This window comes from Lagopus leucura, unplaced genomic scaffold (assembly GCF_019238085.1).
Source record: "Lagopus leucura isolate 7727_CA_CO unplaced genomic scaffold, USGS_WTPT01 Super-Scaffold_100004, whole genome shotgun sequence".
Classification (NCBI taxonomy): domain Eukaryota; kingdom Metazoa; phylum Chordata; class Aves; order Galliformes; family Phasianidae; genus Lagopus; species Lagopus leucura.
The window spans coordinates 42,267,740-42,282,360 of record NW_024962264.1 but is presented as its reverse complement, the minus strand read 5'-3'; the positions used below and the strand labels follow the sequence as shown (position 1 = coordinate 42,282,360).

General features: G+C 38.0%; 1 protein-coding gene across 1 annotated transcript; it reads right to left on the bottom strand.

Annotated features, from left to right (window-relative positions):
• Positions 1-2,969: 2,969 nt before the first annotated feature.
• FRG1 (FSHD region gene 1) lies at positions 2,970-10,670 on the bottom strand. The gene is made up of 9 exons (XM_042871792.1): positions 10,566-10,670; positions 10,384-10,451; positions 8,340-8,462; positions 7,372-7,429; positions 7,073-7,187; positions 6,584-6,688; positions 5,765-5,856; positions 4,639-4,749; positions 2,970-3,852 (listed from the first exon to the last, which is right to left on the bottom strand). Exons 1-9 carry the CDS (start codon positions 10,625-10,627, stop codon positions 3,816-3,818), a joined length of 771 nt encoding a protein of 256 aa, XP_042727726.1. The 5' UTR covers positions 10,628-10,670; the 3' UTR covers positions 2,970-3,815.
• Positions 10,671-14,621: the final 3,951 nt, after the last annotated feature.

The window sequence follows — 14,621 nt, the reverse complement described above, 5'->3', positions numbered from 1 at the left end:
GAGATCCTTTGAAGCAGGCAAGTTTTATGGTAATGAGATGCAAGGCGGTCACCTTCCTTAGGAAGAAAGCATTTTCCCCGCCTTGCCTGCTTAACGATGCAGGAAACCCGCAACTGGAGCCATTCTTAGCACCATGAGAAACGGAGTATTAGATTTATCAGTCTAGGCATGCTGTGTACTTATTATTCACTACTGCATTATTATTACATATTACATTTTACTACTATTACATATTACTACTATATTATTCACTACTACAGATAAATGGTGCATTTGTCATAATACAAGGCACAAATCATGTATAAGTATTAAAGACCTTCTAGGAAGTCTGTGGTTTAGTTTACATCTTGTGCTTTATCTGGTGCCCAAGTCAGGTTCTGTATGCTACACCTTCTTAGGCACACACAAAAAAAACCAAGTATTTGTGATTTAATTGGCTACACAATTAATTCTCATAGAAACCAGAAGGTGGCAAGGAAAAAAAAAAAACACAAACCAGCATGTCCCTGGTAGACAGTTAATTGGAAGGTTGCATGACATGCACAAATTAAGAAATAGGGAAGGAAAAAAAGAATTATAAGGCATTAAAGCTAGAGGACGTACAGCAGTGTGTAGGAAAGCATCAGCTGAGAATCGAAGCTTGGAATTGCACAAACCACTGTGCACTGGTGGAAGAAGGTACAGAACCAACCAAGAAATTTAGGAAATGAGAAGTACGGAGTAGCACAAGGAACTTGATGCTTCCACGGAACTGTCATTCACAACTAGAAATTGAGCAGTTTCTATAGAGCCCAGCCACACTTTTCTGTTGAAACCAAATACCTGTAAGACGGTTTTCTAATTACTTGCAGGTACCTGAACATATTTTTGTAGTCTATGATAAGGAATAACCAGATTGAATTGGATCTTTTATTTTCTAAACTCATGGCCAGAAGCGTTGCCAGCAATCATCTCTTTATTTCTAGCTTTCCACCTTCTGCCTGCAAATTCAGTGTTCACAGCTCTGGCAGACCTCCTGGCAGGTGCAACATATCTTTTCTAGCAATTACAAGAACTCACAATATGGCCTTTGCTCACTATGAAAAAGGTAGCAAAGCCTCTCCTCCACAAAAGGAAATCACAGAGCACAGACAGACACTGCTTTTCAAAAGCTTCTGAACTTCACCTCTCTGACCTTTTCTACTACTGATAAATAGCTAGCCATGCTCTGTGCTTACTGGCCCTGGCTCTGCTCTGGCTCTCTTTCAACTCTTAAAAGAAAGCCTTTGCTTGTTCTCGCCTCTCTGAAAATTGGGAGGTAGCTACTTTTGACACAAAGCTCCCCAGATACACCAACTTTTCTCTCTCTCAAAACTACTAAGTGCCAGACAGCTTTCCCTCTGAACAACATAACTGTACATTCTGATTCCCAAGTCTTAAACTATTAAGCAGGTAGTAATCATTGACAATAGCTACTTTATATACCTTTAGGTTTTTTTGGAGCCATACCCTTAATACAAGCCAAATATTCACATGTGATACAGACAAGACTTTTATGCCTGGGTTACTGACATGTTAAGGAATTTTAACAAAATTCTGGAGATACCTGTAAAATTACAATCAAAGATCAGTTCTGCTGATTACAGTTTTTTTTTTTTCCCCGTGTTTTAATGTAGTCTTACTAGAAAACACTTTAATATTCCTAACAATTGCTTTCTTTGAAAGAATGCCCAGTTAATAGAAGCTGATAAGTATAATTTTCAGCCATCCCTGCTACATGTTAAAGAGTAATCTCAAAGTTTTGTACTAGAACTAGGAATAAAATGTTAACAATTTACCATAATCATATCTTCATTATAAAAAGCAAAGTGATTGATTGATTAGTTTACATGGTCAACTGATACTGTTACATTTTTGTTAACAGCGTGGTCTGAAACACAATAAGGGATGCAATAAGGTATGAAAAACAAGGAATGCCAATGGGGGAAAAGAATTCTACAGAAGATCATTTAAGTTCAAAAAGCAGCTACTCAAGGAGTACATGTGAAAATTTAGAGAAGAATTCTCGCTGTAACTGTATTGTACAGTTGTATTTAATTTCTCTGCATTCTTGGTGTTCTATCAGCATTAAGACACAGAATCTTACAAAGCAGCTGGAATCATAGGAAAGTCTCCAACATCTTGTACATATGAGACAGTTAGAAACATAAATATCCCAACAGTTGCAAAAACCAGCTCTGCAGAGGGGACACATTTCATTTCTCAAACTAAATAGGGAAGAAAATGCACTCATTCCAAAACAGATATTTATGCCAGGAATTAGTGAACGTGCTCATTCTTGCAGAACAGGTATCAAATGAATAGTATGAGTAAATTCAATGAACTTCAATGTATTAGAGAAGAATGTCATCTGGCAAAATCTGTGTATGAAAAGCTTAGAAGAATTCTTAAGAGAAAAGTCTCAATTTTTATTTGCTTTTCTGAAAACATGAATTAGAGAGTCCTTACATCGTATCATCAATTTGCCCAGCCCATGGAATTTTTCTTCTTTTGGTATCATAAATATTTCTAGGCTATCTCCTTATTTTCTAAATTCCTGGGGAAAAAAAAAACCAAAAACTTTTATTACTGACCTTGGCTAACCTTCTCATTCTGGCTACTATTTGTTTTACTCTTGAAAACTTAAATAGTGGGTTTAAACAATTATGAGGTACTTAAACTCTGTGCTTTTCCTCAAGACCAGCCACCTGTAAAATTAGAACAATTGAAATTGCCATTATATGCCAAGACTTTATTGGTCTGTTCTCGTGCTTCTTAGAGTCATCACTATCTTGCATTAGCTCACAACTTTATACTATTTCTGCAGTTCATATTGAGTTAGTAAGGGCTCCATGGAGAGCTCAAATTATTGCCATAACAATCCTCAACACTGTTACCAGGTAGTCTTTATGATGTAGATTACATAGAAAGAGAGCGTAAGTAATCTGAGGTAGTTCCTATAGAGATGTTTTTATTGAGAAACCTCTTGGTAATCAGAACAGACACAGGAAAACACATTTTATACAAGATACCAGGAATACACATTATACTATGACCTTACGAAAAGCACTGCTGTTCTATTAAAGACTATTTAAAGTCTGTGCCCTAAAGAAACTAGCAAGTTTGACTGAAGTTATCCTTCTCCTCTTGTTAAATGAGGAGCCTGCTAACAAGACAGTCAGTCCTTTTTCTTACAAGACAATTGCATTTCCATTTGTTTTAAGGTTGACTTGTCCAGACCTTCACCAGCACCTGGATTTTGTAATTTATCAATCTGAACAATGGGTCTGTTTCAAACACTGCTTTATGAATTCTGAACACTCTGGTCCCTACCTCACACTGCATTGGATGGTTCCACAGATGTTCTACTCAGTAACTGGTATGATGTATTCTATTTATTTCCTCTTGCTTGTTTGAGGCATTTACCTATTTATTGACAGTTCAATGCAATATTTTATTGTTGACAACTTTGCTGTTCTCCTCTGCCCTTTATCAGTCTCTGAACTCAGGTTTCTTCCATCAACCTTGGGAGATCAGTGGATCAAATAAATTGTCTTCCATTAAGTAATTATCTTACTGTTTCAATAGCATGTAGTTGTAGCATAATATTAATAGTAATAGTTATTGAAATTTGAGAATAGGTTGATGCTTATTTACAGCTTGGGCAGTCCTTTAAAAATAACATAATAAAAACATCAGCAAAACAGCTTTTGTAGAAACAATTATAAAAGACTTTACTTGTGTTCTCAGTATGATCATATAATCAAAGACTCAGAAGAAAATGGACGAGCTGGCTCTCACTTGCAGTATCTGTCTGCTTTCACTTTTGCTCGCCTGTGTGGAAAGGGGAACGAAACAAAACATTAAACACTGGACATTGCATCTGAATGTTTTATTTGACTCTAAATCTTAAGCAGGCATTGAAAGCAGCTTTCTGTTCCGTTTCTCACAGCAAACACAAAAACCCACCAGATCACTCTGAGGGACAGAATTCAAACTGAGAGCTGAAACTGACACTCAATCTATGATGGCTGTAGTGAATTTTTTCACCCCGCTTACAATTACGAGTTCTCAGAAGCACTCTTCTGCATTTTCCACTTAATGAATTAATGTATGAAAATTTATACCATACAAAACATTTTAAAAGTTCAAGACAGTTTCAGTATTCCTGGCTCCGTGGGGAAATAAGAGATTTATTCTCACTAAATAACCTGAAAACTGCTTAATAAATGCTATTTCTTCTTAAAATGCAGCTCTCCCCTTTCCAAAAGGTACTGAAAAATTTAAAAGCTTATTTCTTATTATTCAAAAGAGTCATTGCTCACCTCCTCCGTACTCAATAAACTGAGCAAATCTGGAGATGCCCAAATGATTCAGTTCTGATGAGTTTCCCAACCCAGAAATTTCAGGTAAATATGTGAAAATTTGGAGAGTAACAACAACAACAAAAATGCATATGACTTGCTGCAATATCTTGACCCGGGAGGAAGTGCTCATATCTGTATCTCCTCTCTGCCTTCCCCTCCATGAAACCTATCCGTTTTTTGTATCCAATTTTACTGTAACCCCATCTCCCAATAACTTTTAAATTAGCGTGTTATTTCTTCTACATTAAAGTACCTGTCAAGCAGTGCTTCATGAAAAGTGCCTTCTTTCCTGGCTTTTCGGAGGGCTTTTGTATCTTCTTTGCTTACTTTCAGCTTTTTGTCTTGGAAACTTTGGAATTTCTTTCTGAAAAAAAGAGGAAAAAACGTTAAGAACTGTAACTTACTTCAAGTTCTGTATTTCAATAAAAACAACCGTGATGAGTATCTTGCAGTAGACAACTGGCCTAATAAAAATCTAACAAACCATCACACTACCAGAAGTGCACTAAAATTTATCTATGTGAAAATTACTCAGTTTCTTGAGGCAGAGTGGGAATGATACCATGCATGATTAATGTGATATGGTTAAAAGTTCTGAAGAACTTCAACTCCTTCACCTAGAAGCAAAACAAGACAGGAATGAAGGTGATGAAGGTGCATTGGGTGTAGCTGGCAAGGTGTTGGTAGTGAGAAGGCTGCAGGTGTGACCCCTGTGAGAAGAGGCCAGGAACTGCCCCATGCTAAACAGACCCACCACGTGGTAAACCCGAGTCTATTTAGCAGAGCTGGTGATGCCTCTGTGAAATCATCTAAGAAAGGACAAAGTTGCCACACAAGCAGAGGAGAGGAAGAAAAACAGTAAATATGGTATGAACACCAAGGACAAAGCAGAAAAAGGAGGTGATTCAGGAGCCTAAGCTGATATTCTCCTACAGCCAGTGAAGAGGATCACATTAGAGGGGAACACACAGAATGAAGGCATGGAAAAGAAAAACTATCCTGTACTGGCCAGTCCCCAGCTGAGGGGTAGGTGTGGAAGAGAACGAAGTGAAGTTGAGCTTGGGAGCAAGGGGAAAGATAGGTTTTTTAATTTTTGCTTGTCTCTCTTACTACCCATATCTTATATCCATATATGCATAGTAAGAGGCAATACATTAATTTCCCCCAAAGTTTGTCTGTTTTCTCTGTGACATCAACTAGTAAGCAATCTCCTTCTGTTTATCTTGACCTATGAACCTTCTCATCCTATATTATGTCCTTTTGCTGCTGAGTAGGAGGAAGTAACCAACTGGTTGGGAGTTTGACCCTTTCATCAAAGAAGCTCCCAAAGAAAAGAGGAAGAAGTTACTTAAACCTGTTAATAGCTCCCAACTACATACACATAGTTGATTTCACACTGTTTAACATTTCCTTTGTCTTCCTGTGGAACATCATCTTTCTTCTTAGTTTCTCTTTCAGCACAAGTTCGAATCTGTTCATGGAGAAGAAAATACATAACAGAAAATGTCTTCTTTAGATTGCAATTTTTTATTAAAAATAAGACAATATAACCTTCATAACCAAGTGAGTCAGAGTAACTTTAAGTTCTCAGCTTCCAGACTGGTTAACTAGAAAAAAACAGCAATAAAAGCAAGAGCTTCCTATAGTACAGGGAACGATTAAGCATAGTGCTTCAAAATACTGTAAGATGTAATTTCACCCTCAAAGCAGCACCATTACAACTGTTAAGAGTTATCAGGGACAAAATGTATTTCTGAGAGATTGAGTCTGTAGTATTATTGCTCTGACTAATACACACTTCTCTCTATGTGCAGGCACATGCTTTTCAAGTCCAAATGACGTATTTCCACATCCTCTTACATGAAATCTCCACACCAGCATCATTCTGGATAACCCTTCTCTGCTGCTGGTTCAGCCAGAATTCACCTTCTTGTACCACGCAGTTCAGAATTATCTGGTGTATCATGAGAGGGTTTTACCCACCACTTCTTTAGTGGCATAAATATTTCCAGCAGATAGGTAAGTACCTCAGTTTAGGCATTCCTGGAGCTCATTTTCCTCTTTTATGGCCAAATCACTTGGTAGCTTACAGAAAACAATTATATCTCTATGCCCTCAGTAAACTGTAGCATAGAAGTACTTGGGTAAGCTTGAATATCGACGCCAGGCCTGCATTAATTGCAGAATATGGTAATTACCTTTATCATTTCTTCTTCCCCTGCAGTTTTGCTTTTGGCTTCTATGTCTCCATCTTCATTACACCTAATGAAACGACTGTTTGCTGCCAGTAATGCCATTTTTTTCTGTAGAAATATCACATACTGTTAGTATAAAATTTGTATATAAACCTTATTGGTAACATTGATTCTTTACAATACAACAGAAAGCTCTGTATGTGTATTCTGTTCTTTTACATGTAGACATTTAACAGCTAGCTGGCAGTCTTCTCCATTCTTACTTCCTACCTAGCTGCCAAAATGCAGGAACTTGAAGTACATAAAAAAAATTCCTGAAGAAATACAAAAACTACATCATACTTGGGAAAACAGAAGATAAGAACTTACAATATGAAAGAAATTGCAAAAAGGCAACTTGTAAATAACACTTCACTGCTTGTCAATACAGATCACAAGTCAAAATGCAGTCAGATGCTAAGGACACTGAATGAATTATCCTAAGCAGCTTACATCTTGGAAGACAGGTTCCCATTGCTCTCTTGATCCTATAGCATCTGAACGCCCAACAACAAGTCCATCTGAATTTATACCCAGGTATTTCCCATAGCCAGACTTCAGAGCAATCCTCAAAGAAAAAATGAAGGGAAACAACGAAGAACATCTTGATTTAAAGCAATTCACAATTTTCAATAAATCAAAAATATGTTATTAGTATGCAATGCATTTTAAGAGAATATAAAAACAGGTATTCGTATCAGAAACAAAGAAAACAAATATCAAGGCTTGTAACATTTTGTTACAGTAGTTACCTTGTATCAGACAACTTCACGGCTGTAAACTGTTCAGGAGGACTAGGGCCTTCATCATCTTAGGAATGAACGTTCCATTAGTTACAAGATATGTGTTACACACAGTATTTAATCTGTTAACACTGCTGTTTCAAACAAGCTGAAAAACAATACAACTGCTACTGCTAAATACTATAGAAATCTGCAATACTGCTCTTCTTTAGAAATTCCTTTAGAATATCCACATTCTTAAAGAAAAACAATGGAGGTGCTTACTTACATTCAAGTAAAACAGCACAAATATCATCCTTGTTCTAAGGAATTTACAGTCAAGAATGTTTTGTAATTCTCCAGGTGATGTTGAAAACCACAATTTCATTGTAATATTATTTTCTCAATAACAAAATTACAGTTTGTCTCCAGGAACAGAGCCCTAAACCTTAAAAAGCTACTGGCCTCTCCATTCCTCAAAACCGAAGTGAGATAATACTGTCATTGCTGGTTTGAACTCACTCAGACAAAACACACTGCGAGGGTCGTGGAGTATTTCTTGTCTGACTGATGGTTGAGACTCAAAGTAGAAGACAAGCTCACCCCCTCCATACCAGTGCCATACACCATACTATGTTTGCACAGTGGCAAAACCAATACATTCTGAAAAGGATGCAGCAATAATCCTTCAAACTCATTTGCCTCAAGTTTCATTCTCAAATTGATACCATAAAAGAATTTAATAAGTTACATTACTTTTTATCCAGTAACAAGCAATCATCTCCAACGTGATTCAATTTATTATACAGATAAAACAGCAAGAAGAAATAAGTGAAACTGATTGCTAGTCATTAGGTTTTAGTCATGCTACAGCCAAGATTACTGCATTATTTGTAATGAACTGCCTTTAGCTGTAAAACTGTTTGCCTTTGAACGATACTACATGTATGCTTTTCATTACTGAAACTGTTTTTTTTTCCAAATTTCCTGAAACAAACCTTTGTGTGGTGCTCCAAGCGTAAACAAGCCATTATCAAGGGCATGGATGTAAGCTCCTTTATCCATTTCTATAGCTATAGTTCCTGTAATTTCACCAAAATTACTGACAGCCCACCAGTTTCCTGAAACAAACAAAATAACCATCACAGTTAATGGAGTATTCACAACTTCTAACTGCATTAGTTCAGGAGTCATTATTTCTGTATCTACTCAGAGACTTGACATCCTATAGATAGTCACAGTATTTTAATATTTTTGTACATTATTTTATAATACCCAGCCAATTTAATGGTGTTGCTGATGGAACAGGCTATCCTGCTATTCTATCCACCTTCCTATCCCTAATCACTGGCTCCTGTTCTCCATCCCTCCGTAGTGCTGTAACACGACAGAGCACTTAGATTCATCCAGCTGATCTAGCTGAAGGTAACCTTGCAAGGAAGGTGTTTTTTTTTTTATTCTGGATCAGCCTCTTGCAGTTTTGCAGTCACAGCCAATTACTACATATCCAACACAACAGAAACCTTTAAGTTATCTTCTGTGAAATTACTTCATACAAATAGCAGTTCTTAGACTTATGATGTTTCCAACTGAACAACGTTTGTACATTTGAGCTTCACAGAGTTCTACCAATGTAGCCCTACTCACATACATGAACTAGAATTATAGTGTTTATATATTTAAACAGGTAACATTTCCTCCCATTATCTTAAAAATATTTTCTGCCTAATTAAGACAATTATTTTTAATTAATTAAAATATGATGTCTCTTTTCCTCATGGTAAATTCAGCAAATCTATCTTTCTTAAGCAGAAATAATCTTATAGAACACACGCAACACATTTGCTTATCCTGCAGTGTCACAGCTTACTGATCACAGAATGACAGAATTACAGGTGTTGGAAGGGACCTCAAGAGATCACTGAGTCCAACCCCCTGCTAAAGTAAGTACGCTAAAATAGGTCACACAGGTAGGCATCCAGAGAAGTCTTAGAAGAAGAATCAACAATGTCTCTGGGCAACCTGTTCTAGTGCTACCTCACCCTTATCACAAAGAAGCTCTTCTGCATTTTTGTATGGAACTTTCCTACATTCAAATTTTAAGCCATTGCTCCCTGAGCAATGCAAATTCATCAGCATATGTATTTTCCAAATCTCTTCCAGGATTTTCTTTTGAAATTGAAGTAAACTAAAGAATGCAAAACACCTGAGATGTTTGGTGAAGCACAGTAGCTTATCTTCTCATCTATGGTCTTTTAACAGAGAAATAGGCACCAATTCCCTTGCAGTGCTTTTGCACAAAATAGAAAATAACATCCTGTTAGGAGCGTGGTGCTACAGTACCTATCTACATCTCTCATGACTGAATATATTTTAGCTGCTTTTGTGAAGTAACTTATGGTAAATTAAGGACAAACAGCACTGAAGGGCAGTCTGTTGTGTTATCTCTCAAAAACATACATAGTTTGATCCTCCTCTTTTAGGAAAAAAAAGTGAAGTTACAGCTGGATACAAAATAATGTTTGTGTCTTTGGCTTCAATTAACAGTAACAAATTTATAGAGCATAACATAACATAACAGCAGTGTGACAAACTAGAACAAATAAAGAAGTTAACAAAACCTCCTTCCAGAAGGACTGAAAGTATGAGTGAACTAAAGAACTCAGGCAAGAAGTAACTACTACTGAGTAAGAACAGAAAGCACACGTTCTCCAAACTAGGAAAACGTCAAATAACATAAGACATGTTATTCACGTAGAAATATATAGAAGAGCATTATAAGTCTACCTACAGCAAATACTTCTGGAAAATAAACAAACAAAAAGACCCAAACGAGATCGAAGTAAATAAAGAGCTCAAGACTATATGTGAACATACTTGAGCAGAAAAGAGGCTAGACTCTAACTTACAAACATGGTGACAAGTGACTACAAACCAGAACATAGGGCACACTTAGTTTTAAGAGTCCTACGACAATCTTTTCCACTTCTGCTGTTCCCTAAAGCTGCCATAAAGTCACATAACTCCCAGAAGGCTGCTTACCAACGATATCAAGTTGTTCTTCTGCATCCTCATCCCTTTTCCTTTTCTTGTTCTTGTGCTTTTTCTTGCTGCAAAGGGTGACGTAGAAAAATAAGAGCACAACCGATGCCCCCCCCCCCCCCCCCCCAACCAGCGCTGTGCCGTAGCCTGGCTCCCAGGAGGGAAGCCGCAGGCAGCCTCACCTCTTCTCCTTCGTCCCTTTGAGAACGAGCTTGGTGGACTTGACGCAGGAGTACTCCGCCATGTCTGCCTACGGCGGGCGCGGCGGGACACGGCCCTGCTCCACGGACGGAAGCCGCCGAGCGGCAAACTTCCTCGCCGCCCGCTCCTCCAGGGCTCGCGCTATGCCTGCACTTTCCCGCCTGGTGGCGGCACGCGCTCCGCGAGCGTGGCGGGGGAGTTTGCGCGATCCGACATTTTGGGTTTGCATGCGCTGCGTTGAGGGAAGAATTGTCTGAATCCGCACATAGAATATTTAATGTAGTTAATGTGTATAAGTAACAAAAAAGTTTTGTTTTTAAAAAAAAAAAAAAAAAGAAGAAAGAGGGCAACAAAAACATGCAACAGGCAGGATGAGTTTTAAAATCATATCACCCTTTGCCTTTTGCTTCTAGCTCTGCTTGAGTTGTCCTACTTCTTTGCAGAGCTGCTAAACCCTCAGTGCTAGGGAACAAAGAGTCTACCGAGTCCCTCTGGTGTGTGCTGGGGCTCACCGAGGTGCCTGGCAGGTGCTGCAGAGATGCATGCTGCTGCCCATCACAAGCACAGATGCATAGCACACCGCTTGGGGCAGCCACCTTGCCAAGTGGCAGAGGGGATGGCGAAGGTGGCATGGCAGAACAAAGTACGAGGCTGCAGTGGAGCAGGAGCTTCGAGGGAAGCCCAAGAGGATAAGCCACGGAAACAAAGCTTGTAAGTGCCAAACGCACCGTATTTGGAGCATAGTGAGCTTTAGGACAGTTGTTCCCATCCATTTAGCTACTCGGTATGCCACAAAATCCATCCCCTGGCTTTCCTGTAGGGCACGGCCAGCTTTGGTGTGATAAGCTTCCCATCCTCTCAACAAATACCTTCTTCATTTGGGAATATTCTTCCTAATACGCATATAATTGGGGTTCAAACTAGAGCAATCACTTGTAACGTATGTTTTGTCATCTAGCCTGTTAATTAAAGGCGTTTAGCTTTCCAAAGTTTGCCTCTAATGATACTGGATAGTAAAATGTGAGATACCATCTCTGCCAAATCTTGCCTTGCAGACATACACAGGCACATGCACTGTATTATTATTAACTTTTGATTTCTAATTTTATTACCTACTGAGGGTTGCAAAGGTTCTAGAAGTGAGATTCTTAAATACAGTTCTGTCAAGACCTTTAAAATCACTGAAATCACAGCCAGGTGGTAGAACTCCACAGGTGTAGCTTTTCCCAGTGAATGACCCTGGAGTTGATGACTGCAGCTGTTTTCTGTAGGTGCTTTGATTGGATCTAGGACGCTGTTATTCCTAGCTAAAATGTTTTTAACTTTTATCTACGTGCCTTACATGAATAACCTCATTTTTGGGGGGCTGTGAAGTTGTATGGGAATAGTTACATCTGCTGTGAAAATATCTGGAATGGGCTTTCAGGAGTTTTGGCTGTCTCCCATTTTTGGAAGCTTTGGAGAGAAGGAGAGTGGGAAAAGGTAAGGACTTAAGCGATGCTCGAGTCAAGCTGTTCATGTTTGTAAATTCAGATTTTTATTTATTTATTTGTGTGTGTGTCCTAAGTAAGCTACCTTCCTGCCTTTGTCTTTATCTGTTGCATTTTGTTAGTGAAAGATACTCCTCGCCATGGTCAATCTTCGGCAAGTGGGTAACTTGAAGCAAGGTGCTGCTATATAGCCAATATGTGACTTCATAGATTTATTGATTTGCTAGTCCCTGGAATTTGCATTTTGCAAATAGTTCTTCAAATAAAAACTGAAAAAGCAGAGGCTAGTATTGCTTTTGGCAATGATGGACTCCTTGCTGATGACTTCTGTTTTCTTAATGAAGTTAAAATCAGGGAATTACTGTGTTTGCAAATGCTTGCATCCAATCAGGCTATGAAGGTCCCATGTGCCGTACTATATGTGAAGGGCCAGAGAACACCCAGATTTCCAAATAGAAGACGGAAACCTGGTTATGCTGTTCGTACTCCATCCATTGTTTTAAACCACATCCTCATGTATATTCTATTTTCTGTTTTCATCTTTCTAGAGGTTATTGCCTGACTTCTAGAATGATTTTGGTACTGTCAATTTAGGATTTTACAACCAGTAATAGAATGGTTGTTACTTTGTTTCCTTCCTTGGTTTTGGTGGTAGATAAAATGTCTTATTCATTGCCAAAACATTTAAGTCAGTATATTCATCTTTTTATACTATAATCTCTTGTCTGCAGGCCATAGGAAACTAAGTCAAGCCTCAGCACTAAGCAGATTTTAGCAAAGGTGAATGACTCTCATTCATCATTAAATATTTTTGTAACTGCTTCTGAATAAATATACCTGTAAGGGAATATGAAAAATAAGAGAGCAATTTGTATAGGAATTAGAGAAAATGAGTGGAGCAAAAGAATGTCTGTCACCATGCTGATCAGTCTGCTTCAAGACTGTGTGCTAAGTTTTCCTGAAGTGTCTTTGGTTGTTTTGGGTATTTTTTTTTTCTTTATTTTTCTTTTCGGGCTTTGATTCTATGAAGAGAAAATCTTCAGGGGCCCTCAGTTATTTTCATAACTCTGGTTCTTCAATTTGACAACTTTATTTGTGACAGATTTTATTTTTTGACTGCGTAACTGAGCATCTTGGGGGTGTTTGTAAGCAGTCATTACAGTGGGCCTGTGTAGATTGATTCACTGTCACCAGCGCTTCAAAGATACAAATGCTTTCCTGGAAGGGAGGAAAAGGTGACATCTTTGTATTTTAAGAAAAAAGAAAGTCTTGACTGCTTGTGGTTAAGAATATAAAGCATTGTTTAAGAGGCATTTCCAAGTTCAACATTTTTAATAATTACCCATGCTGGACTCTCTTTATTTTTTCCCTCATTGACTTAAACAAAAGCAATTAATAACAGTCTGTATTTTGAAATATAAGTATGTATATTAATTGATGGAAGCACATTAACTGTATATTTTGTTGTTTGTCCACCAGATGCTGCTGTAGCTGCAAAAATAAGTGCAGGTTAAGAAATTTCAAAATACAGGTAGTTTTATTTTCATTACAGGTCATCCTTGCATATCTTGATCCTGGAAAGAATTACACACATCTTACATTTGTGCACTGGGAATAGTCCCAGTGAGTTGAATTAAGCAACTCGCTCTGTGTTAAGCATGCCTGTAAGCTTTTTTACAATGTGACCGTATCAGTTGCGCTTGCTATTTTAATTTCCCCATTGTGTAGAGACAGATGAACAGATAGAAGATTATAGACCATACATTTTTTTATTTTAAAAGAATTGTATATATGTATATGCATTTTTTCAGGATCTCAAAATATACCTGGTTGTTAATTCATGTATTTTAGGTTTCTTTTTTTAACTTAGTGAGTCCAGCAACTGCCATCCCTACACTATATGTAAGCAGACAATGAAATCTTTTCCTGCAGGGCAAAGTGATGCCATCAATCAGAAAACTGTATCTAAAATGGTAGCACTTTAGAAAAGCCATTTAAACTCTAATTTGCTAGTTAGCATTTTTGAAATTAAAACAGTCTCGAATGTACTGGCTACAATTGTTTAAAAAAAATACCAGTTCATTTTCCTTATGGCAGTGGAAATAAATGGAGCCTTTGCGTTTACAAATGTAGAAAACAAATCACTTTTTTTAATGGCTGGGTTTTTCTGCCAGTTTGGAATTTGCCGTGTGTGTATTTTATTTTGAATGCCTAAAGAGTGAAATCATTTGCCGCCTCTCCTGCAGATGGGGCAGACTGGCTGAGGCGTCATTGGCAAAATGTGCACTTTCATCACTTGAGTTTGAAGATCATTACAGTGTCTCCTATAAGCACCTGAACTGATGAAAGTGGAGAACTGAACCTGAGTGTCCATGGGCATAGCCCAGTGTCATAAGAGCCTGAGAAAGGCCTGGACCAAAACATGGACATCTTGGAGTTTTCTTCTGCCTTTTTAAACTCACATTAGGAGATATAAAAACACCTCCCCTAACCAAAGAAACTTGAATTTGCTTTCTTGGATAGCAGAGTTGACAGTCTATATAGTTG

Excerpts from the sequence above, each read along its gene's own strand:
- FRG1 (XM_042871792.1), bottom strand. The coding sequence starts at position 10,627 with ATGGCGGAGTACTCCTGCGTCAAGTCCACCAAGCTCGTTCTCAAAGGG. Across the intron at positions 8,463-10,383 it reads AGAACAACTTGATATCGTTG|GAAACTGGTGGGCTGTCAGT; the intron begins GTAAGCAGCCTT and ends TGTTTGTTTCAG. Across the intron at positions 4,750-5,764 it reads CAGTGTGAAATCAACTATGT|AAAGAAATTCCAAAGTTTCC; the intron begins GTATGTAGTTGG and ends TCTTTTTTTCAG.